This window comes from Chionomys nivalis, chromosome 17 (genome assembly GCF_950005125.1).
Source record: "Chionomys nivalis chromosome 17, mChiNiv1.1, whole genome shotgun sequence".
NCBI classification, from domain to species: domain Eukaryota; kingdom Metazoa; phylum Chordata; class Mammalia; order Rodentia; family Cricetidae; genus Chionomys; species Chionomys nivalis.
This window is the reverse complement of record NC_080102.1, coordinates 35916354-35942297: the sequence shown is the minus strand read 5'-3', so window position 1 is coordinate 35942297 and position 25944 is coordinate 35916354. Positions and strand designations below refer to the sequence as shown.

The window sequence follows — 25944 nt, the reverse complement described above, 5'->3', positions numbered from 1 at the left end:
ATTAGACCCCCACAAATGGCATCATCTGTGGGGTACAGCTTAGGGGGAAGGCTGGTGGAGGCAGCTGGCTGCCCCTGGAGGCTGCAGCTTCTCAAGCTGTGTGGCAGGTGGCACTTCAGCCATTTCTAAAGCCGGTCCCTGGCAGTGAAGGCACACCGAGTCCATCTGTGAAGAGGGAGGAGTCTGGAAAGGGGTCCCAGAGGTCAGGAGCACAGAAATGACAAAGAACAGCCTGAAGGCATGTTCAGGCCCATGATCTCCCCTCTCCCTTCCCTTTCTTCTTTCCTCATTCCCTTCATTGTTGCTACCCCATTTTTAATCCCCACCATATACATTTCTTTCCCAGATGTAACATGTAGTGGTGACAGGTGCAGATTATTCAACAAAAAAGTAAATAAATAAAAAACAAATCAATATTTACTGAATAAACTATATTGATAGTTCAATTTTCTTCTTCCCTAGTGGTCCCCTATTAAACTTTTCCAAACCAACACTAACAAATATAGACAAACCAAGATCTAAAGGTCCATGTCTGAAGATGACATATTTCTGTCCTCTTCTTCAAGAGGGATGAGAGGGTGTGCAGGACCCTTTGACCCCAACCAAAGCACCACCTCCCCGCTTTGAACATCTCCCTCCTACCAAATAGCAGCCAAACAGAGTCTGTTTCACAAATGGCAGTGGATCTTCTGAGGAGCAGGCTTGTTTAATTGGGTTTTCAGAGCCAGAATTAATATTACAAACTGGGGAGCTGTGTGATCTGCTTGTGCCTCTGGCTCCACCACACTGCCAGCCTTCCCCGGGGGATGGCAGAAAAGTGACACCATTCAGTAGCAATTTTACTTCTGTCTGGGCCTTCTCACCCAAGTGATTTGCAGCTGTCAGGAACCAAGCACTGCAGGCTTGATCTTCACAAGCTCAAGGTCACATCTAGAGCATGCTTTTCTCACCACCAATCTACGTGACTTTCTAATATATTTAGTATTTGCCTCCCCCCACCCCCCGTTTTCATTCTGCTTATTAAGATAAATTTTCGTGGAAATGGGATCATGGTTTTCAGGACCATTCACTCGACACCTGATCTCTTAAGGTGACCAGTGTCTACTGTGGATACCATGAGGGTGACCTCCAAAAGTCCTTTCGCCCTGCAAACCAGAGGCAAGGCTTTAATTAGGAAAGGTTCAAGTGGTGAGGTAATGGGACGAATCAATTCAGCAAACAGCATTTGTCTTAAGGAAAAAGGGCAGAATACTCCTCCCTGTTCAGTGGGTTGACCTAGACCACCAACACGTTAATTTGCCTCTGATGATCAGATGGTGAAGAAAGTGTACGGAAAGGAACATTTCTGTGTTGTCGCTGTGTGGAGATAAGTTGTGACGGAAGGGAGCACACAGAGAGTCGAAGATGGTGTTTTATTTGGCTCCTGAGCAATGCTTCCCTCGCTCTGTGTCTTTGGAGATTGGGAATAGTGTCTCACAAATTGCTTTGGGGGGGAACAAAGCAGAATAGGAAGTCACAGTCCTGGGCCCCTCCCTCTCACCCTGCCAGTAGCTCTAATCCGCTAAGGGCTCCCTGCTGCACCCTGCTACCTGCTGCCACCTTCCTAATGTCCCCAGATCTTGAGAGGGACAGAGTTTCTGAAAAAACCATTTGCAGTCCCAGTTTCCTGATTACAGAGCCCACTGGGGCTGAGGGCTGGCTTATTCGCTCACCCAAAGGGCCTGAGAATTAGTGAAAATGTGTAAAGCACAAATGCCGAACCACAGCTTTCCAGACGGCTGCCCCGAAAGTAAGCTGTCTTAGCAGAGGATCAGAGAATGTGACAGTCCTGCTGATTAAGTGCCGTCGTCAGTGAGAAGAGTTTATAGGAGACAGGTGGCACTTCAGACTGCCTTAGCTGGGAAGAGATTTGTCCCCTAAAATTAGGGTTATCATTATCTTGCTACAGGATGCCATTTAGCCCAGGCTGGCCTCCAACTCTCTAGTAGCCAAGGATGGCCTTGAACTTCTCATCCTCCTGCCTCTGCCTTTAGAGCACTGGGATTGTAGGGGTGTATTGCCATGACTGGTTTATGTAATGCTGGGGGTTGAATTTCTCATGCATGCCTGACAAGTACTCCATCAAGAGAACCACCTCTCTAGCCAATAAAATCGTTTTAAAACATGCTCATGGGTCTGGTGAGATGGCTCAGGGGTTAAGAGCACTGACTGCTCTTCCAAAGGACCCTAGTTCAATTCCCAGACCCCACGTGGCAGTTTACAGTTGTCTATAACTCCAGTTCCAGGGGATCCAACACCCGAACATGGGCATACATGCTGGTAAAACACCAATGAACATAAAATAGGAATAAATAAATCATTTAAAAACATAAATATTCTCTAGCTGTACTGTGTATAGTATCTACAACTATCATTTAACTCCATTTCACAACTTGATCCACTGAATATTAAGATTTTTTTTCATTCTAAAAATGAATAAATAGATTTCCAGAGATTTAGTCGCTTGGCCAAGATCACACGTGCACACATACACATATACACACACCCCACTAGTATTTCATGCTGTTCTTTGTGACATTCCCTGCAGCTCCTTCAGTTTTTTCCATATTTAATGTAGTATATAGGTGAGCACAGTGATCAGTACATGGGTGTTACTGGAAGGAAAGTTAACTTGATATTAAATTTCGTAATTTAATATCAAAATTGAATTTTCTGAAATGCACTTGAGTTCCATCATGATGTTAAGATAAGCTATTGGACAGACTGAGTTTCCCAGCTCAAAAACCGAAATGCTTCCTACTGTCAAACTGGGCAGAAGGACGCTGAGTTCCCCATTGGCCAATACTGTCTAATTCTCTTAAATGATTCAGATGTAAAAGGGAAAATGGCATCTGTCTAATTAACACTGCCTGGTTAAATATAGCTGCCAAGGGACAGCCAAGGGACAGAGTTTACTAAGCAGTCTTTCTAGCCCCCTGGGCCTCAAGGTCCAGTTGATAGCAAGCCTTCTGTCCTTATCAGCGAGAAACAGAGATGCCCCCCAGAAGCAGCCGCAGCCACAGGAGGCCAAGGGAGCTGGAGGGAGAGGGGCTGGGCTGTCGCTGGCTGTAGTTCCCACTCCTGGTGTCTAGAGGTTCAGAGAATGAGTCTGGGAACCAGATCTGGAAGGCTGCAGCAGCTCTTGTTGCAAACATGAGCTCTGGCCCTGCATAGCCCTCTCGGCTGCCTGAGCCTAGCTCTCCAGCCTGCAGACATTCACTGGGCCACCCTCCTGCCCACTGCTGAGCGTGCCAGGCAGTGCCATCTGCTTTGCAACCCGTCCCTGGTGGAAAGGCACAATGACCACATTGTTTCTCTTCCAGCTTCTTGTCAAGACATGGAAGCTATTGCCAAGTTTGATTTCATGGCCTCCGGTGAAGATGAACTGAGCTTCCACACTGGAGATATTCTGAAGGTAGGTGATGCGGGGTCCCAGGGGACTGGGAAAGGGCTGAGGTTCTCTAACAACCTATGCCTTTGTCTCTGAAAGAATCTGCACAGTTCTTGTTTTTTTACTTTTTTTACTCTTAATGTTTTTTTTTTTTTTAAAGAGTTTCAAAATCAGATATGAGAGCATGCCTGTAATCCTAGCACTCAGGATGTGGACGCAGGAGGATTAGGAGTTCAATGTAGCTTTGACTACATTGGGAGTTTGAGGTCAGTCTGAGCTACATGAGACCCTATCTCAAAACAAATACAAAATAGAGAAAGGAGAGACGGAGAGGGAAAGGAGAAAAGAGGAAGTCTCAAAGTTTATTTCTAGGGTCACCTACTGACGACCCATACATAGACAAACGCTACCACTCTTTGGCCGATATCAAGCCTTAGCCCCTGGAAGACATTCAGAGGAACAGGAGAGACACGTGTAGGGCCTTCGCTATAGAGGGCACAAGTGTTATGTCCCTCATTTCAATAGCATCCCAGATTCCCGTTGGGCAAACGAAAGAGTTGTTGTGTATATGTGCATGTGTGTATGCATATGTGTACATGTGCACATGTATGTGCTTGCCCATGTACATGTATGCACGTAAGTGTAGAGTCCAGGAGTTGACATCGGGTGTCTTTCTCCTTTACTCTGGCATGGTGGGCTATTTATTGCCTGAACCCTCTGCCAGCCCCAGAGTAGCCATTCTTAAGAAGCCTGGCTTTGAGCACAGCATGATGCAGTTCCATACAAAGAGAAGTGCACATCCCCACCAAGCACTCCTTCGAGGAACCTACATGCTAGACACCGGGTTAGGTGACAGAAATTCAGAGCTGGTATAAGTCACACTCCTTCTCCCACCATACTTGTGGCATGGAGTGGGCAACACAAGCCTCTGACGGGCTATCCTAGACGCCATCAGCTCAGCGCTCGGGAACACGGGCGGGGAGCATGAGATTCTGCCTTGAAGGGCAGAGAGTTGGAAAGAACGGCAATGTGAATGCCAGGAGCCACCAAGCTCATAGAAAGGCAAGGCCGGGCTTCAAATGAAAAGGGTGCAGGTGGAGGTAGCAGGAGAGAGGCGGCAGACCTGAGGCGGCCGTGCATACCCCGCCACTAAGAGGCTCCTTAAAAATTGTTTCCAAGCCCTGCTTGGGGTGTAGTGGCCTCTTGCAGAGCTGAAGTGACCTTGGACTTCTGCTTTTCAGGCATCCATAGGCATACTCCCATGTGATTCATAAAAGAATATAAGCCTCTCCATAGGATATTCAGGAGCACGTGGTGATGGTGTACCCCTGTCTGACCTCGGACACCCTCCAGGAGCATCCCTCTGCTCTCGTCCTCAGCTGCCCCGGTGACCCTGTCACATGACCACTGTCACCAAGACCACTGTTGTGTCTCACCATAGAGAATACATAGAGAATAGAGGGCTATACAAAGGCCCTCGTTGGGATGTTAGAGGACAACTTGGAAAGTGTCCCCAGAGCACATGCGTGTAGAATAGAATGGCTTCATTTGTCCCTTAACCCCCCCCCCCCCGCACACAGTGTGTAACCTCCTAACTTCTTTCAGCTTGAAAGATTCAGCAACGTGGTAAACCCCGCAGTGTCCCAAGATTGAGGTTCTATAAGCTAAAATATATCTGGGCTACTCACTGAAGAAAAGGTGGCTTTTACTGTGGTCACAGAGACATTTGTCGTGTGATGAAAAGTTCCTCCCTCTCTCCTCTGTAGGGCATCGTGATTATTCAGATGCCCACCAGCTCCCGGCCTTATGCTGATCACGCCTAGAACCCGAAGCCTTGCTCAGGCTCCCCTGTTACCTTCCGTCATACAGAAAAGTGGAAGGAAAACCAAGCAAATGGCCATTCCCTCAGCTCTGCTTCCCAGTCCGGCTCCTTAGGTATCTCCTCTCCTCTGTTGCTCAGAGGGAAACGGTTCCCTGCCCTGGATGCCCCCCACTTCTCTCTTTGCTCCAGGGCCCTTTGAAGTCTGCCCTTACTTCTGTCCTGGCATGCTTCCAGTTGCTGTAATAAACACAAGGACAAAAAGGCACTCGGAGGGGAAAGGTTTTGTTTGGCTCACACTTCCATACCAAAGTCCATCACCGAGGGAAACCAGGGCAAGAACTCAAGGCAGGAACTGAAACAGAGATCATGGAGGAATGCCGCTTTCTGATTCATGGCTTACTCAGCTACTGTTGTAATACAACCCACCTGCTCAGGGATGGTACCGCCCACACTGGGCTGAATCCCACCCCCAATCAATCATTAGTCAAGAAAATGCCCCCACAGACTTGCCTATGGGCCAATCTGATGGAGACAGTCCCAGATGATCTAACTTGTGTCAAGTTAACAAAACACCACCCAGCACATGCTGCAACTTCCATCATGTGACTAGAATGTTCTCCCAAGACACCTATGGAAAGAGACTCTGCTGGCTGCCCCTCTCCTGGAGCTCTTTCCCCTTGCTCAGAGGCACTCCTGTCTCTCTCCCTCTCTCCCCAATCCTTCTCCTACTTCCTCTCCCTCTCTTCCCCTGAGTTCTCTTATGGGTCTTGTTCGTGAGCACTCCTGTCCCCTCTCTAAGCTGATATATTCAGATCCCTGAAGCTCAGCCCTTGACCTTCTGATTCTTCTTGCTTTGAAGCACCTCACCCCTTCTCTGGCTCTCTGCTAAGGATCCTCCAGTTTGTACCTTGCTCCCTCACTAACCTCTGCTTTGAACCTCAGAACCAGTGATCTGCTGGCTGTTACCTGGTGGACTCCAGTCCCTGGCACCAGGCTCATACAACCCCTATACCAACCTCACCCCAACTTCCATCCAGGCTATCCCTCTGCCTGTGATCAAAGTATCATGACAGGTCAGTCAATACACAATCCCCTTGCCAAATCTGGGCAGTCAGGGCTGACACCAGCTGAGTTCCTGCTGCAAGCCAGGACTGGCACAGGGGCTGCATGTACCCTGCAGCACCTCAGCAAACCTAGGAGGTGGCTTTCTCCGCTCTGTAGGTGTGAAACCAAGACTGAGGGATTAAACCATGTGTCAAGATTACACAGGCAGACAGTGACTGCTCCAGCAGCTGAGTGGGACTCTCTGTTCCCAATGCACAATCTCTGTTCTAAATACATTTCTTTCTCCAAGTCCCCCAAGGAAGGCTCTTCTCCATTAGGGGAAAAAAAGAAGGTGTGATGCTGGAAAAGAGAAACACAGGTTTTGTAACCATATAAATATGGATTCAATTCCCAGCCTGTAAGCATCAGCGTCTGCCTCTATCTATGGAGGCATTACCTATCCTGCAGAGTCCAGGAAAGTAATTAAATGTAATGGCCCTGGCCCAAAACAGACCCTGAGCAAGTGATGGCCATATTATCACCAGTCCCTGCCCTCCTTCTCTCTCTGCCTGCACAGATGATCGCACAGCCCCTTGCCTGACCTCATTGCCTCCTGTCTCTTCCTTGTTCAATCATTCTGCATACTGGTCCCAGAAGGACTTTCCTAGAAGATGAATCAAATTGTGTCATTTCCTGGCTCAAAAGTACCCAGGGGTTCCTATTAACGATGGATTGAAATCTGAACCATTTGACTCCAACACACTTCCTAGTCTCATCACCCTCACACCCAAGTGCATGTGTGCACACACACACACACACGTACATCTTTGAGGACACATTGCCCCTGCCCCCCTCATAATATACATTGGCCTGTCTCAGGCTCCTCCTCACTCTCCAAGTGTCCTTTTATATACGACCATCTTTCAAGAGACCCCCTCACTGATCCTCTCCCTTCCTTGCCACCCCGTCCCTCTTCTTGCCCCCAGGCAGGCTGTACTTCCAGGGCTTCTCACACTGCCACCATTACCTGCCGCATGCGATCTAGTTGTCCATTTCCCTGTTAGCTACCCCACTGGCCAAGTTTTATAGGAATGAGGACCACACATGCTTCTGCACCTCTAGGAGCAGAAAGTTACTTCTTACTAATGTTGGATGGATGGATGGATGGATGGATGGATGGATGGATGGATGGATGGCGGGTTCTTCCATTGGTAAGCTCCCCAAGAGCAGAAAGACTCCAGCTCAACTTTGTGGCTTCTCCGCATCTAGCACAAGTCACATCCCCAAACAGGGACCCAGTATATATGTCTTGGCCTGGGAAATGGCATCTATGTGACCATTTAGAATTCCATCAGAAAGTCAACCCTGCCCACCCTTTCAGATTCCGCCCGTCGCAGCTATAGTGGTAAAGAACAAAGAAAGCACAGAGAGCCTGTGACAGAGATCTCATTTTGAATGGTGGCCCTTAGTGACCAAGTCAGTCACTCCCATCCTGAGGCAAAAAACATGCCCAGGGATTACTGCAAACCATTTCAAGGCCAGCTCTTGAGTGCCCTCGAAATTCACTTTGAGGTGCTCAGATTTCTTGATTGGCCTTTGGTGCTTAAGATTAAACAGACTTGCTCATTAGAGAAGGACAAAGAAGCACTGGGGTAGGTTCCCAGAGAGTCTCTCCATTTACTTTCTGCACTCCTGGCAAAGAAGCACCGGGGTACCCAGCGAGTCTCTCCACTTCTTCTCTGCACTCATGTTAATACAGCAGGCACTTACTACTAGATGCTCATCTTCATGGACTTGCAGACAAGATGGTGGATGAGGGAGCTCTGCCGAGTGGCTTGATCTATGTCCTTCAGGGAAATAAACAGTTGGAAAGGACATTGGGAGTCACACTTTTCAGGTTCATACGAGTTTGTCCCTACCTGTTTCTGTAGTGTGTCCAAGTCAACCCCATTTCTTCTGACTGAGAGGCCTAAAAGCGCCAGCCTAATCCCACACAATTAACTTCCGCAATGCTGCAGCTTCCCACTGTGCCTCTGAGAGCTCCACTTCCATCCAGTTTTACCTTTGTTCCCAGCTGGTCTTTTGGCCTTTCTCTTCCCACATCTAGATTACGCTCAGGCCATGTAACTTAGAAAATTACTCTCGTAGGGAACATTTTGAGAAAGACGATACAGCAATTTAAGTGCAGAACTTCGTGTGTTTGGGCTGAACTCCTTGCTGGGGTTTACATGATGGGTACAAGAGATAGGGGGAACTGAATCGATGGAGAGATGAGAACAGGAAGCTTTGGGGCTCAGGGCCCGCAGCAGCAGGAGGAAGCCACCACCCCTAAAAAACACCCCACTTTTCTTTGCAGAAAAAATGAGATTAAGAAAAAATAACTTATATATACCATAAAATGCCTGTAAATCGCCTTTCTGGAAACAGTCTCTGGCAGATCAAGCCCCAGGTGGTGGAGACTAATGGCTGGCTGGCTGTCAGGGACAATTTTTAGTTTCTAGAGGGGGTAGATGAGCACCAGGCCTGATTACTCAGATTGCGGCTTGTTTCGGGTCAGAGAGCGAAGTACGGGGTGTGATTCGCTCCGTGATAAACCAATTTCCAAATGGCGTCTTTCACCTCACCCCTGCTCGCTTTGGATCTGACATTGGTTACCCTGGCCAAGCCACCTCTCTTCTCCCCCCTTCTCCACCTCCCGCCTCCCCTGTCCCTTGTGATAACAGAAACGAATTCCAAAGTTGTCAGTTCTGGAGCAGTGTAAGGAGGGAAGCGTTCTTGTGCCATTTAAGTGGATAGAAGACGCCACTGCTGTGCCTCCTCGCCTTCCCCTGACCTAGATTGTGTGTTTCCCCTCCCCTTCACTCCCCTCAGCATACAAGACCCACACCCATCCCCTGCAAAGCCCAGAGCCATTTGATGTTAGAAAGTTCTCTGTTCTCAGCAATTCTCGAGCTCAAATATGGGCCATGCTTTTACTGTTACAGAACAAATGATTGTAGCCCAAACATTCAAGTACAGTGTTTGCAAGAATTACAAACCCTTCCATGTCTTTGAGAACTGGAATCCTCCCTCATAAAGATACTGCGCTGAGCAGAATAATATGTGTATGTGTTTATGTATATATGCATGTACATATATATATTTTTAAAAATATATATACCAGCCAGGTGGTGGTGGCACCTGCCTTTAATCCCAGCACTCAGGAGGCAGGTATAGGCAGATTCCTGAGTTCAAGGCCAGCCAGGCCTATAGAGCCAATTCCAAGACAGTCAGAGCCACACAGGAAAACCCTGTCTGTCTTGAAACAAACAAATGAAAACAGCAACATCAAAAGAATATATACCTTCAGAAGGATGTTCATATGCCAGAACTCTCTCAGCTCACCTTGGCTCTGTGAGGCTTAAGTGGGTTGCTGTTACCCCCGCTTTTCAAACGGCTAATTGTTTTGTCTTGTGTTACACAGCTAGTGACAGAATTGGAGCTAGAAACCAGGTTTGGGTTTTTGTTTTATTTTGCTTTTCAAGACAGGCTTTCTCTGTGTAATAGTCCTAGCTATCCTGGAACTAGCTCTTGTAGACCAGGCAGGCCTCAAACTCACAGAGATCCACCTGCCTCTGCCTCCCGAGTGCTGGGATTAAAGGTGTGCACCACTACTACCTGGCGAAACCAGGTTTTCTTGTTCCAAACCTGATGGCACGGTTCTTTTCTTCCACTTTAGCAGTAATGTAATGCCAGGCATGATGGTGCACACTTTTAATGCCAGCTCTATGGGAGGCAAAGGCAAGATGATCTCTGTTAGGTCAAGACCAGTCTGGTCTGCACAGTGAATTCCAGGGCATCCAGGGCTACATACTAAGCCCCTGCTTCAAAAGAGAAAAATAAAATAAAATAAAATAAAATAAAATAAAATAAGTAAGTAGAGCCTAGGCCTGGGGGTGTGGCTCAACTGGTAGAGAGCTTACCTAGCATGCAGGGAGCCCTGGAGACTATTCCCAGCACAGCTGGGTGTGGTGATGTTTGCCTATAATCTCAGAACGCCGAGGATAGAGGCAGAAAGATTAGAAATTCAGGACCACCATCAGCTGCATAGGGATGGCCATAGGAGACCATAGGAGGCCATAGGAGGCCAGCTTAGGGTATATGAAACCCTGTCAACGGAAGGAAGGAAGGAAGGAAGGAAGGAAGGAAGGAAGGAAGGAAGGAAGGAAGGAAGGAAAAATTGGCTTTTGCTATGGGAGAGAGAAATCCGAGGGACTCAGGACTTCCAGTCCTACCCCTTCTGGATGACTCTCGGAAACCCCAGGCACCAGCCCCCGGCTCTCCTACGTCCAGTAAATACATCCACAGCTCACTGAGTTTTTCTTCTCAGTTGAAGAATTCAGCTGGAATTCACCCACTACCAGCTGAAGCCCACAAGTCCCTCCTGCTCCTCCTTCTCCTCTCTATTTCAGTAAAGACATCACCACCCACTCAGTCTCCCAAGCTAGAAATCCAAAGTTTTCCCACAATCCCCTTCTCTCTCAGCTACCCCAAATGGTTACAAAACCCTGCCTGATTTTACTTCCTCGAATCCTCCGAACTAGGTCCTTGCCTCTTCTTAACTCAGACCCCATTATCCCTTACCTGGTGGGCGACACCCATCTTCCTTCTGTTCCTCCCCTGGTTTTACCCCACCCCCAGCTCATCTTCAGAAGTCCTCCTTCACTCTCATTCTTACTGTCATTTCCTGGCTTAAAATCGTTTGGGGGTTCTCTATAAAATCTGAAGATGAAAATCCAGAAACTTCAATCATGAGCCGCAAGGCCCTGTACTTCTGACTTCCCCCAGCTAAACCCCAGCTCGAATGAAGACACTGAACTCCAAGAAGTGGTTCCTCAGTCATCATGTTTGATCTAATTAGCTCATTGCATTGTCTGGAGAGGCCTCTCCCATCTTTCCCATCTTCCCTCTGCTCTCTCCCAACCCCCACCCTGGCATCTCCACCCATGAAAAAGAACACGTTCGACTACAAGAACGAGACGATGCCTTAAGCCATCGCAGAGAGTTAGTATTCCTTCAGGTCAGGAACAGGAGAGGGGCTGTCAGAGACTCCAGCGACTTGGTGGCACTGCCACGGGTTTCCCAGTCTCTTATGTGGCCACCCTTGGGTAGGGCCACTGTTTCAGTCCAGGCCCACATCCTTTAGAAACATTCCCAGTGGAGATAACAAATACTTTCAAGGGTGTCTTGTGTTCTGAAATCAATGAACACACAGACAGTCACATCTGCTGAGTAATCTGAGTGACCAAGGCAGGTGACCACATGTGGGTAGCGGTCAAGGAGGGTCCTGCAGTAAGGAGACAGAATTCTTGACTTTGTTCAGGATCTGATTCTGAGTTTATAGAAAGCATCCCAAAAGTGTCTCTGTGGAGAACTCCCACCACCCTCAAGTTCTCACTCTGTGACCTGGAACGCACTATTACATAGCTCAGCCTTGCCTCCAACTGACAGGAATCCTCCTGCCTCACCTTCCTGAGTGTTGAGATGACAGACACAAGACACCACACCTGTACTGTCATCCCAAGTATGGTGAGTCCTATCCCAACCATTTTCAAAATTCAAAATGGGAATATAAACTTTATAGTTTAGAAAGCTGGTCTTGCTTAGATATCTAAGTTTTAATCTCCTTGTTAAAAATAAATCTTTGGTCAGGCATGGTGGTCTACCTCTATAATTCTAGTACTTGGAAGGTAGAAGCAGGACGATCAAGAGTTCAAAGTCATTCTCTACAGTGAGTGCCAGGCCAGCTTGGGCTACATGAAAATCAGCCGATGAAGTAGAGGCTGATGAGACAGCTCAGGAAGTGACTTCGACCCCTGGGACCCACGAGGAAGGAGAAGGCCACCAAAAGCTGTCTTCTGACTCCAATAGACATGCTGTGGACACGCACACACACAGATACGTGCACGCACATAAATAATTGCAAAAAAAACCCTAAAATTGTAAGAAAGGATTCAGGGCATGGTCTGAGTGCTTGGTCTGAGCTATGATAGGGTGACCTGAGTAAGCGGCCTTGAATGGAGAAAAATAATGGAGTAAAAAAAAAAGCCAAATAACCAGAGAGTTAACCCGTGGTGCTCCCTCCTTCCCCACTAAGCCCTAGAGCGGATGTCCTATCCGGTCCCTTAGGCTCATTCCTCTTTGCCCTACAGTCCCTTCGTGTCCTCTCATCAGCATTGTCCTTTGCCTCCCTCCCCCCCCCAGATACTAAGCAACCAAGAGGAGTGGCTCAAGGCGGAGCTCGGAAGCCAAGAAGGATATGTGCCTAAGAATTTTATAGATATCCAGTTTCCTGAGTAAGTATTTCCAGCCTGCCAGGCTGGGTCTACCCACACATGCTCCCCTTACTTTTTCAGTCGTCACTAAAATTATCCATGCATACCCAAGGAACTGTCAGAAATGGCTGCCTCTGGAGATCTCCCTCCCCAGCCTCCAGAACCTCAAAGCGGAAGGCCAGGGTGGGAGGAAGATTTATCTGCATGGCATCACAGTCCCTTTTGAGGCTTACACCGCGTGCATGGATCGCCTACTTAAAAAAAATTATATAAAAAATGAACTTCTAACTTAAAAATCACCTATAATGAACGCAGTGACAAAGCCTTCAAGAATTCCACAGGGGGCGCTGTTGGACATCCCATTTCAAAAGCCATTCCTGCATAGCTCTTCTCCATGATGGCCTAAGATTGTGTTCCACCCTAAGCAGGGATCCCAAACAGTCTCTGAATGCTCACCCCAGTCAGAGAGAGGGGAGGGGGAAGGGAGATTCCCTCCAGAAAGAGGAAGTGAAACACTGAGATTGGGCTGTGTTTGTCTTAAGAATTGACCACAAGGGTTAGATAGAAATCTAATCTTGTCTTAGAGCCAGGGTCTAGCCTCAAGAGTATAGCCTTTATAAAACATCATGGTAGTATTGATGACTCTAACCAGGTGTCACTTTCCATGACCCAGGAAAGACCGTTGCACCAAAAGTTTGACCCCTGACCTTCATAGGCCCTTAGTGCCTCTATAACCTGCTAGGTGGCTCTGCATGCCAGTGACTCTCCCCTACCTCTCAGCTCTGCCACCTCCCTCCCAGGTGTGTGTAGAGGGGAGGAGCACCGTAAAAGAAGCTCCTCGGGTCCCTCCCCCTCCCTCGGGACCTCTAGCCCTGGACCCGCAGCACCTCCTGCAGCCACATTCTGATGCAGCTGGCCTGCCTCCATCAGAGACATCCCCTTTCCTCCTATCTATTTTCTGTCCTTCTGCTGGAGCATTCCCGTCAACCAACAGGCTTGCCGCAATCGTGTGAGATATACAAATGAGGAACAAAACCAAGAAACTGCTGGTTCCAACCCCTTCCAGTTTTCCTTTCGTTTCTTCAAAAGCATTTGCATTCCTTTTTTCCAACTCCACCGGCCCATCCCCGTGGCTCCCCCAGGACTCCTGTCAGCAAGGTCCCAGCCAGGTGCACATTGCTGCAGTACTTTCTCAGCCATCCTCTCGGCATGATAGGACCTCCTATCTTCTGTGACATCTGCAGTGCCTTCTTGGTCTGGCCCCCTCCTCTTGGTCCTCCAGTGCCCTACCTGCTTCTCTTCAGTCTCCTTTGCTATGTCCTCCTCACCACCACCCTTCTCCAGTAAGCCTTTCTTATTACCATTTTTTCCCAATAGGTGTGTGTGTGTGTGTGCATGTGTGTGTGTGTATGTGTGTGTGTGTGTGATTATGGATGCATGTGGAGACCAGAGGACAACCTTATGTGTCACCTGTAGGAATATCATTGACTTCTTTTGAGACAGGACAGTTAGGTTAGGCTAGCTAGCCAGTGAGCCCCAGGGACCTTCCCATATCAGCCTCCCCAGTCCCGGAATGACAGGGGTACATCACGACACTGGCCTTTTACATGGGTGCTGGAGATCAGAGTCAGGTTGTCACACTTTCAAAGCAAATACTTTGCTGATGGGGCCATCTCCCCTGACCATTTTAAATGACTTCCCACCCCAGCGTCCTGTCCACTTTGTTTTCTCTCCCGGCTCACAATCCCCGGGCCTGCCGTTTTGATTATTCTGATGTTTATCCTGTATCTCCGGAGCCACCTAGAATGTCAGTTCCCTGAGAGTGAAGTCGCTTGTCGGTTCTGTTCACCACTGTTTTCCTAGCTCCAAGAAAATGGTCCCGTGAGTTCCAAGATGGTCAATAAAAGCTGTCAGACTGTGGGGCTGTGGTGGTGCACGCCTTTAATCCCAACACTCTAGGAGGCAGAGGCAGGTGGATCTCTAAATTCAAGCCAGCCTAGTTTATTCCAGAATATCTAGGGTTGTATAGAGATACCCTATTTCAAAGTAATTAATTAACCAATTCAAACCAGAAGAAAAACACAAAACAAATAATAAGAAATATCAAATAAGTGAGAGAGTAGCTTTTGAGTAACAAGGAAGCTTGAAAGCCTGGCCTCCTGTGTCTGATACAAAATGTATGTCAATTTTTGGAAATCTTAAAAAAAAAATCCCATGTTAATTCTAGTCAGAGAATGTAGCTTTCTTAAACATTCCTACCTGCCTGTTGCCTCTGCTAAAATCTTTCCTGCCGCGGAGCGCACTGGCCTCCACCTCCTGTCAGTGTGTGTTTTCTACATGTGTGAGTCAACTGTTCAGCCCTGAAGAGGTAGAAGACACCAGAAACCCCAGGCTTCAGGCCCTCTGAGCACCACCAACCATCTGCCGTCACTCAGGTCTGGAAGAAGAGTGTCCGTCCTGCTAGCTGGGTCCGGAGTCGAGGATCTCAAATTCTATAACGCACAAAGGAGTCGGAAGCTGAGGCCTGCCGTGCGTTTGTCCCGAAGGGATGTGGGCATTGATTAGCCTTCTGATGGCAGCAATCAGAGTACAAGCAGTTTGATGGGGCCCCACCTCTGCCAGCTGGGATGGAAACCCTCGTTCTACCGTGGAGAGGAGTTTGTGATCTCCTGCCAGCAACTGCAGCCGCGTTCCCCTTACCTGGTGTGCTTGATTTTTATTTTATTTATTTATTTTTTTTGACTTTGCAACCACTGCCACCCTGACTGTGCTCTGGGAAATTTGGTTTCTCTTCCATTTCTGTTTCCCCAGTAAAGACGTTTCCAGCCTGGATTTTTGTTGGGGATGACCTCAGAGCACAGGGATTGGCTCACCAAAGAGTCAAAGAAACTGTCTGGAGCCGCTGTTAGACTTTCTTTCTTTTTTTTTTTTTTTTTTTTTTTTTTTGGTTTTTCGAGACAGGGTTTCTCTGTGGCTTTGGAGCCTGTCCTGGAACTAGCTCTTGTAAACCAGGCTGGTCTCGAACTCACAGAGATCCGCCTGCCTCTGCCTCCCGAGTGCTGGTATTAAAGGCGTGCGCCACCATGGCCCGGCTGTTAGACTTTCTTATCTCCAAGTGTAGGCAAGATTTCCTGGACACTTGGCAGTTTCTGCTGGATACAGCAGTCAAAGACCCTGAAGCTCCCATGTTAGCCCAAAGAGCCCGAACCCCTGAGCTGGAACTGTTCTGAATGCACCTGGGGGAAAGTGCCCTGCCTCTGACATCTTGGGAAGGGAGTGGGTGCTCAGGTCTTGTCTATAGCTTGGCCTGGAGCCCTGCCTCCATGCCTGCAGCGGCCCTTTTCTTTCCCATACATCCACTCCTCTGCTGTCATTTCCTAGTGGCAGGTGGCTGCATCCCGCAGGGAGTCACTCCCACGTGGCCCCATTTTGCTCTGCAGCAGCAGACTTCCAGGATTCAAGTTTTTGCAAGCTAGAGAGAAATTTCTAGAGGGAAGGAAGGAAGAGAGCAAGTCCAGAGGAGTGGCCCATTGCTTCCCCGAGAGCTGAGGAGTGCCTTCGCTAGGTTTTAGACCTAGTGCTGCAAACTCTGAGTCAAGGCCCCCCAGCCTCCTCCCTTGAGTCTCCTCTTTTCCATGACCCCTCTCCTTTCCTGCCACCAGCGTGTGTCTCAGAGAACTCTTTTGCCCTCCTGCTGCAGGTGGTTCCATGAAGGCCTCTCTCGACACCAAGCAGAGAACTTACTCATGGGCAAGGAAATTGGGTTCTTCATCATCCGGGCCAGCCAGAGCTCACCAGGAGACTTCTCCATCTCTGTCAGGTACTGGCTACTCCAAAGCCCACCTTGACCCTTCTCAGGTTGCCCCTGCTGAAGCTGGGAGGTTACCCGGTGATCAGAAGCCTGGTGGCTTCCCTTTAACTATGTTACTATTTCCTCCCCAGAACGTGTGTCCTCAACTCCTCCATACACTGATTTCTGTTCAGAGTGATGTAGTAGTGTAGTAGTGAGGGCGCACACCTTTAATCCCAGCACTCGGGAGGCAGAGGCAGGCAGATCTCTGTGAGTTCAAGGCCAGCCTAGTCTACAGAGTGAGTTCCAGAACAGCCAGAGCTACATTAAGAACCATTTGGAGAAGGAAAAAAAAATATCTTGTCTGGCCCAGATATTTCCAGAAAGCAAGTTGTTCTGCTTTATATGTGTGCTCTGAAGAGAGCACAGTCTATAGATGTCAAGGAGGTCTGTGGAAGGAGTGGAGGGAACGAATGCCCACTTAACTGTCTGTCTGGAAGTCCAAACCTTGACCTTTCCCGTTTCTGTCAATAGAGGGCTGAAGAGAGGTGAGAGAAAGGCAGAAATCCCCAGTCACTGCTGTGGGAAGCCGCTGGGCAGAGCCAGACTGCTTGCACACAGCAAGGACCTGGCTGGCAAAGCAAAACTGAGAAGAGCAGGGCCGAGTTGAGGAAGGCCCCTGATGAAGGGATCAGAAAGAACTGTGACACTGTAACTCTTATAGGAAGTGACTCAGTCCAGGCAAGGAGATGACACAGACCTACACTGAGAAACCCCAGATCTGAACCCAGTGAGTGTGGTCAGCGTGTCAAAGGCTGCAGGTTAGACTTGATGACCGCCTGACTAAAGTGCATGAACTGCAGCTCCTAGCAGAGGAGACATACCTCCTGCCTGGTGACTTGATAGGCAGCGCTGCCCTGCATTCGCTGATGGCTTTCAAAAGTGTGAGGCTTTATTGCTTCCTGTGCAGAAATCTTATCTCTTGTGATAAACCATAGCTGCTTTGTTATTTAGAGAGAAAGGATCTTTAACAAGCAGGTAGGAGGGACTAATAAATGATGGGCCAGCCATCTATAGGCATGTGCACCTCAAGCATGCTTGCAAATATCGCCTACCTTGACTCCTTGCTAAAATGTAAAGCATGTATTTATTTATTGTATGTGCATATGTATATATGTGGTGGCTGAGGGCTATCTATGCATATGTGAAGGTCAGAACTCCTTCTAACATGTGGGTCCCAGGGACTGAACTTAGGGCATCAAGTTCGAGGGCAGGCACCTTTACCTGCTGTCTTAGTCACTGTTCTATTGCTGTGAAGAGACACCATGACCTAGGCAACTCTTAGAAAAGAAGGCATTTAATAGGGGGTTGTTTACAGTGTCAGAGGTTTAGTCCTTTATTGTCATGGCAGGAAGCGTGGAAGCATACAGGCAGACGGTGCTGAAGTAGTTGAGAGCATCCTGGTCTGCAGGCAGAGAGAGACACTGGGCTTAGGATGGGCTTTTGAAACCTCAAAGCCCACCTCCAGTGATGCACTTCCTTCAACATGGCCACACCTCCTAATCCTAAGTATTTAAATATATGAGCCTCTGGGGGCCATTCTTATTCAAACACCACACCCACAGAGCCATGTCACTAGTCCTATGCTCCTAGTTCTTCTGAACTAAAACTTCTTCATAACTTGGGCAATCACAAATTGGCTCAAGCCAATATTATTTAATATCAAATTCTAAACTCATTGGATCTTCATTAGTGAAATTTTGTTCGATTAATAAACCTTATCAATCAAACCTATTTTATTTTGATTTTTTTTACTTTTTCTATAAAGTTATGTGTATACGAATAGGTGTTTTGTCAAGCAGCAACATGATGTTTGTTGTGATTACTGAGAGGAAGTGAGTGAAAACTTATTACACACCAGTAATGCTTCCTTCTCTATGAGCAGTGATACCAGATCTTAAAGAAAAGCCATGATTAGTGCCCAAACTCCTGGCGAAGACCAGCAGTAATGGCCATGTGTCAGTTTCCACCCCAAATCAGTTGGGCAAAAAGTGACTATACTACCTTTGACTTCCCTTGGCTAGGAGCAGAACCCAAATAAAAGATGAGAATAAAGGCCCAGAATTCCTGTTCCCTCCAACCCAGAATCCTAAATCCATTCCTAAGAAGCCTCCACTAACCTTCAGATGAATCTCTGCTCTCCAAAGCCCTTGTCAACTCTTTTTCTGCTGGAACCAGCCTTTGACAACACTAATACTCATGCACCTGCAACATGCAAATGCAGGTCTGTTTGGGGGAAAAAAAACCTTTATTTTATTTGATTTTTTGTTTTGTTTATCAAGACAGGGTCTCTCTGTATAACCTGGCTGTCTTGGAACTTACTCTGTAGACCAGGCTGGCCTTGAACTCACAGAGATCTACCTGCCTCTGCCTCCTGGGTGCTGGGATTAAAGGCATGTGCCACCCCTGAAACCAAAGCTTTATAACCAAGAAAGATGACTTGACTGTGGCATGAGTCCAGAGCTGATGGTAAAACCTCCCCGTCCCCTTGTTTTCAGATGACTAAAATCCAATTTCTGCAAACCCAGCACAGATGTGCCTGGCCACCTGATCCAGAATGGTAGTGAAGGCATTGTTCTCGAAGCAGTCAGTATACTCACACAGTCTTCTGTTGATAATCCCTCCCACAGGCCTGCTACTAGAGCTTGGTTCAGGTTGCCCGTATGTGTTACTCCCGCTGCTGCAGAATGAGCAGCCATTGTATAGAATGCCATGGCCATGGCCATCTTGAGCTTCCAACAGTTGTGATTACCAACGTGAGACCCACACAAGATGGGCCCAGTAATGTTTCATCATGGAATGGGGAGGATATCACAAGGCCCACTCCCTGCCACCACCCCAAGATGTGGAGGCAGTTAACAGTGACTGGGGAAAAGAAACACTTTCCGTGGCAGAGCTGCTTGGAACGTCGTCCGTGGTACCATAAGTTGCCACGGTTAAACTCACTTGTTCACCGCTTGCGTGGAATCTTTACTTTCTTCTGTCATTGGTTCCCTAGCTGGGTAGGACAGGCGTATGTTTATGTCTCTCCCTGTCCCCCCCCCCCCGCCCCAAATGTTCCTACAATGCCTGCTCAAACAAACTTCATCTCTGGCTGCAAACAACCACCCAGCAGGGACATGGTCACCACTGAGTTTGCTTGATCCCCAGGCACGAGGACGATGTTCAGCACTTCAAAGTCATGCGAGACAACAAGGGCAGTTACTTCCTGTGGACTGAGAAGTTCCCATCCCTAAATAAGCTGGTGGACTACTACAGGACGACCTCCATCTCCAAACAGAAGCAGATCTTCCTTCGGGATGGAAGCAAAGAAGATCAGGTATGCCTCAGGTCCACACAGACTCCAGGCCAGGGATTTCAGGCAGCCCGGATTCCTGTGTACGTCACTCCCTCCCAAAGAATGATGTTCTGATCCAGAAGTCAGATCTCACGTTTAATCCAGCTGATCACTCTCTAGCTGGGTGGCTTTGGAGGACTCTCAGATCGTGCTTCCTCATCCCTTGAGACAACATAAAGAGGGGGTTGTGAGGGTAAGATAATCTAATGGCCCCCATCTCTTCCCTCACTCCTAATCAAGCTACAAATGTACTATATATGTTAGCTCACATTGGAGGGGCTGTTGATCAGGGATTCGTAGATCTTACATCACTGCTTTCAGCCCAGACCAGGAGCTGCTCAAGGGTCAGGGTGACAGACAGCAGTACTAGAGAGTAGCCTAGAGGCCAGGACTAAAGCACCAGGCAATTTCCTGATGACCTCCGGGAGCCCAGGGATGCACAGGTTTAATCCCACTTCATTCCTAACTACCTGTGTCACCTAAGGACAGAACACTTTCTGAGGCCTGGAGAGGTGGCCTGTGAGTTAAATGCACTTACTGCTCTTCCAGAGGACCTGAGTTTAGTTCCCAGCCTCATGTCAGGGGCCTCCCAACCACCACTAATTCTAGGTTCAGTGGATCTGATGCCCTCTTCAGGCCTCCTTGAGCACCCGAACACACGTGACATACATATATACAGGCATATACCCCAAATAAAATACCTTCTTTTCCCCCAAAAAAGCATTTCTTTAAACTGGGTATGGTAGCACATGACAGTACCCAGCACTTAGGAGGTAGAAGTAGGAGGCCAGACTGGACTACATAGTAAATGCTAGGACAGCTAGGGCAAGCAAGACACTGTCCCCCACCCCCACCCCCACCAAATCAAATGTACAAACAAACAAAAGGATGCTTTTTAAAATGTGTTTTCTCATCTTGGCATGGAAAGTACAATCAATAGTCGCTCCCTCACTGGACCCTTGTGACGACTGAGTGGCATAATCACAGCCCCTGCCGCAGAGTCTGGGGCATGGCAGGCAGGCACCAAAGACGTGATAATCAGCTTCCCACAAGGGAATCCACACACACGCATGCACATGGGCACACCTACAAAGTACAAACTGCTTCTCAAGGAAAAGAGCATGGCTGTAAGAGATAGGTGTAATAAGTGGGGCGGTGGTGGCACAGTCCCTTAATCCCAGCACTCAGGATCTCTGTGAGTTTGAGGCCAGCCTGGTCTACAGAGTGAGTTCCAGGACAGCCAGGACTGTCTTGAAACTGTGGAGAGAGAGAGAGAGAGAGAGAGAGAGAGAGAGAGAGAGAGAGAGAGAGAGAGAGAGAGAGATAATAAAGGTTCCACTAGCATAGCTGGAACCCCCGGGAAAGGTGATTGAAAAAGACTCGCGTGCTTTGGGGAAGTCAACCTGCCCTTCTAAGCCACCAGCTGTTTTCAAGGCTGGGATGCAACAATCATCAGAGAGGAGGGTGTTCCCATCAGAGCACACAGAAGTTCAGCAAACAAAGGTCAGCGGAGCTCTTGTGGCTTATTTTAACCAGGAAATGGAAAGAAGTATTCACTCTCTAGGATTCAGGGCTCAGAGATAAGAGACAGTATAAAGTTTTCTTTAAACTGGATTAAATGAGTTAATATTTGTACAGTGCAAGCTTATACTGAGCCCAAGTTTCTGTGTAATTGTTTGTTAAATAAAAATAACAATAAAGTATTTCTGGTTCACTAGCTGTTACAATATGAAGCAGAGAGACCTTGTTCCTTCCTGGTTCACGGTACATCAGTCCTGTTTTTCATGGCTCTGCCACAATGTTGCTGTCTTGAGTCCGTGTCACCAGGCTGTAAACGACAGCTCCAGACTATGCAAAGTCAAGAGTAGGGCTATCTGGAGGGCAGGGTATCCAGCAGTTTGGCAACATGCGGGTTGTTTGTCTTGTAGATAAATAATCCACAGGATCTCAGGATCTCAGTTGACCTTTGGGTTTTTTTTTCTTCGGCACTTTTGTGTGCTCTGGGTGGGAACGCACTCTGCTCTGATGATTGTAGAATCCAGCCTTCAAATCAGCTGGTGGCTCAGAAGGGAGCATTGACTTCCCCAAAGCACACGTGTCCTTTTCAAGTCACCTCTCCTTTTCTGCCTGTGAAGTAGAATATTTAAACTTAATTACAGAGAGAAAAACAAACCCAGTAGGAATGGATTGAGTGGAAACCACACGGAAATGGTTAGACCAAATGGAAATTGTCAGCCAGAGGCCCGAACTCACAAACTAGGGAAGCTTGAGAATGCAGAGACCCCCTTTGATAATGTGGAGGTTCAAACCTTAGGTTTCCTTCAAGGCTTACCACCACCACACAGTTCCTGCCAGAACAGGGACAGGGACAGGAAGTCTAGAGGAAGGATAAACCTGGAGCCCCTATTCTCTTCTCCAGGGTCACCGGAGCAACAGCCTGGACAGGAGGTCCCAGGGAGGCCCTCACCCAAGTGGAAATGTAGGAGAAGAAATCCGACCTTTGATGAACCGGAAGCTGTCAGACAACCCTCCTCCCCGTCCCCAGCAGTACCCCCAGCACCAGCAGCCACCTCCTCCGTTCCCACCCGGGTCACAGCCTCCTCCACAGCAGCGGTATCTGCAGCACCACCATTTCCACCAGGTATCTGAAGAGAAGAGAGAGGCAGGGCAAGGAGTGAAGGTAGACCTGCCCACGCCATGGCCCAGGCCAGACCAGCTTCCTGAAAGATTCTGGGCCCCACGATGGAAACCACCCACAAACCATCAGCGAGCATGTACACACACACACATACACACGCGCGCGCACACACACACACACACACACAATTCTGTCAGCAGAATTCCAATTCCTTCTCCGTAACCCATGAAAAGAAAGCTGGATTAAAATGTGTGGCATTCTTGTTTATCTACCTTTGCCTGTTCCAGACAGGAGGGCAGCTGGCTTATGGAGATGGACAATGCAGGGTTCTGTGTGAGCTGCCTGTATCTACTTCCCCAGGTCCATATTCTGCTATCAGCTCCCACTACCATGCAAACATAATCCAGCAACTGGTACCACATTTTGTCATTGGCATGATCCAGTGCATTTTCTCTCTTTTTGACTTTTTATAAGCTGTTCTGTCTGCCTGACGGATCTTTCCTGGTCAGTCCCACTCCTCCTTCAAGCTGGAGCCCAGGCGTCACCTTCCCGGACTCCTTCCCTGACCTACCCAGGCATGCCTGGACACTTCTCCATCTGTTCACTTAGCACATTACTGTATATGGTTCTTCCTCTAAACTAGTAAATGTTCCTGATTTTTGTTTTTAACTAAGAAAAGAGCCATACAAGCTATCTGTGGTGGTGCCTGCCTATAACCCCAACATTTAGGAGGCTGAGGCAGGTGGATTAAGAGCCCAGCTCTAGCCTAGGCTACATAGTGAATCCAAAGTCAGCTTGAGCTACAAAGCAAGACCCTGTCTCAAAATCAAAGAAAAGAAGGGGGTGGGAGTAAAGTGTTCGCTAGGCAAACAAGAGGGCCTGAAGTCAGATTCCCATCACCCACATAAGTGCCAGCATAGGGGAACACATCTTTTGTTTGCTTGTCTGTTTTTCAAGACAGAGTTTCTCTGTGTAGCTTTGGAGCCTGTCCTGAAACTCACTTTGTAACTCAGGCTGGCCTCAAACTCACAAAGATCCGCCTGCCTCTGCCTCCACCTCCTAAGTGCTGGAATTAAAGGTGTGTACCTCCACCACCCGGCACTACTGAAGTGAGTGGGTAGAAACAGCAGATCCCAGAAGATCATTGGCCTGCCAGTCTAGCTGAATCAGTGAGTCCCAGGTCCAGTAACGTCCCTTCAGGTGAATGGAGAGTGACAGAGGAAGATGCCCAATGTCAACCTCGGGCCTCTACCCTCACACTCACACATATGAACACACAAATGATGGTGGTGACAGTTGATTGCATTCCTGAAGCATGGGCGCACAACTCCCCAAATACCTGCTATTTAATTGGATAAATAAAGTCCATCATTCTTGCCTTTAAAATCTAAGATCCCTTCAGATTCCTTCCTGTCCATTTTCCAAGATGAAGGGTGATGGTCAGAGAGTTAGTTCTTGGGTGTCAGTTCTGTAGAGAGCACCCAAGCAAGGCACAAGGGTGGGGCAGGCTGTGAGAGAAGCCCCTGCTGACAATGTAATAGCCCTCTGTTACCTGTGTCTAGGACCGCCGTGGAGGCAGCCTGGACATAAATGATGGACATTGTAGCATCGGCAGTGAGATGAATGCCACCCTGATGCACCGGAGACATACGGACCCCGTGCAACTGCAGGTGGCAGGGGTGAGTGAGCAGACAGCATGCGTGGGGTGGCCTCTCGGGAGAGGGATCAGCCTGGCTCATTCAGGCTGCCGTTTTCAGTCTGACTGTTGAACTTTGTTCCTGTTCTTGCTCTTCTGGCCGTGGGAGATGGGTGAGCTTTGTCCCTGTGACCCAGTGCACTTGGCCTCAGGACAGGCTCAGTATTAGGGCACTTGCCTGACATATGTGAGTGCCTAGCTTCCACCAAAGCAGAGCAAGACCATATCAAGAACAAAGCTGGTGAGTGTCCCAGCGCCTTAGGGCCCAGGGCTGTGCACATCAACTCTGCTTTAGATTGCTTCAAGGTCAGCTTTTTGGGAAGGACCCAGGGGACTCAGGATAGAGCCATGGTTCTCCTGTGTGACAGTTCCCCTGTGTGACAAGCTCATCAGCTTGTCTCTTGTTCCCTCTAGCGAGTGCGCTGGGCCCGGGCACTGTATGACTTCGAGGCTCTGGAAGAAGATGAGCTGGGATTCCGAAGCGGGGAGGTGGTTGAAGTCCTGGATAGCTCCAATCCATCTTGGTGGACCGGCCGTCTACACAACAAACTGGGTCTCTTCCCTGCCAACTATGTGGCTCCCATGATGCGATGAGTCCTACTGGGTGACTAGAGGCTTTTGTCTGAAGCTGCCTGCAAGATACGGCCAAGGGAAAAAGAGTTGGACTTTATAACTACACATGCATGCGTATGATGTACACGTGTGTCTGTGTGTACACAAAACACGTATATGTATGCCTATCGCTACACACAACATTTTCTAATAGTAATTTATTGGCAGCTGGGTTGGTTCATTGACTGGCATGAGAAGGAACTCGAGGGAAGAATGGGGTGCTTTTCCGGCTCTTCTGTGTGCGAGAGGGCAGCAGGGAGCTGAGAGCAGGGCAGGAAAATGGACTTCTCCCAACCCTTGAACTTTCACAGCTTCTTTCCTGGCTTGGGAACTTTCCAAGAGAGCAAGCAGCTAAGCAGAGGTCACACCCCAGCAATGGACACACAGGACGGGGCTGGGCTTGGCGAGGCATGTTAGGTAGCTCACCTGGCCCCGTCCATCTACAGGGTAGCTTCCCCCCTGTTCTCCACAGGGCAGGCACTGCACCCTGAGAACTAAAGTTTAGCAGATCCAAGGCCACAGGCACCAAGCAAGTCTGAGCAGGTAGCTGGCAAGGGTGTGGTCAGTCTTCTCAGCTTGGTGTGGGAGAGCCTTGCAAGCCTCAGGCCTAGTCAATGCCTGACAGAAACTTTTACTTTTCCACCAGTGACTGCCCATTGGGTGACCCCTTCCCCTGTAGCTGATGAGAGAGAGTGTCTCTTAACATGGAGACGCCACAGAGACAGGTGCGAGGGAACACAGGGCTTCTCCACAGACCCTGTGGCTTGCTTGAATGTAACTTCTGCTTTCCCGGCTGCAAAGAAAGCTGTAGCCTAGATTCTGCGAAGTGTTTGGAGAAGCCCTGGCTGAGAATGTGGGATATGTCAGCAGCCTCATTTTGTGGTTACAAGGGTTGTGTCTGTGGAGCGCTCTTGCTTTTTCCTCCTGATTTTCTGTGGTTGAGGGGTGCCTTTGCCAATGGACCAGAGGGAAGCCAAGACTGCTGATCAATAAACAGATTGACATATTGACTTTAACCCTGGACAGGAGCTTCATGAATATGAATTTCCTCTTCCATCTGCATGCTCGGCCCCTGGGGGCCTCCTTTCACCTAGAAGGAGGAACCCCACTGACACTGTCCTTCTTTGTCACCTCAAACTCGAATTGTGTGTCCTGGTGCCCACCCTGGAGAAGAAAGAGCAGAGAAGACAGGCTGAGGGGA

At 48.5% G+C, this 25944-nt stretch overlaps 1 protein-coding gene across 1 annotated transcript in view; it reads left to right on the top strand.

Annotated features, from left to right (window-relative positions):
- The window catches only part of Grap2 (GRB2 related adaptor protein 2), a 72007-nt gene extending 46292 nt beyond the window's left edge, over positions 1–25715 (top strand). Inside the window, exons 2-8 of the mRNA XM_057792152.1 lie at positions 3363–3454; positions 12540–12631; positions 16311–16430; positions 19611–19779; positions 22217–22438; positions 23998–24114; positions 24546–25715. Of these exons, the coding sequence (XP_057648135.1) occupies positions 3377–3454; positions 12540–12631; positions 16311–16430; positions 19611–19779; positions 22217–22438; positions 23998–24114; positions 24546–24725 (978 nt within the window). The 5' untranslated portion in view covers positions 3363–3376 and the 3' untranslated portion in view covers positions 24726–25715. The remainder of the gene's footprint in view (positions 1–3362; positions 3455–12539; positions 12632–16310; positions 16431–19610; positions 19780–22216; positions 22439–23997; positions 24115–24545) is intronic.
- The last annotated feature ends 229 nt before the right edge of the window (positions 25716–25944 follow it).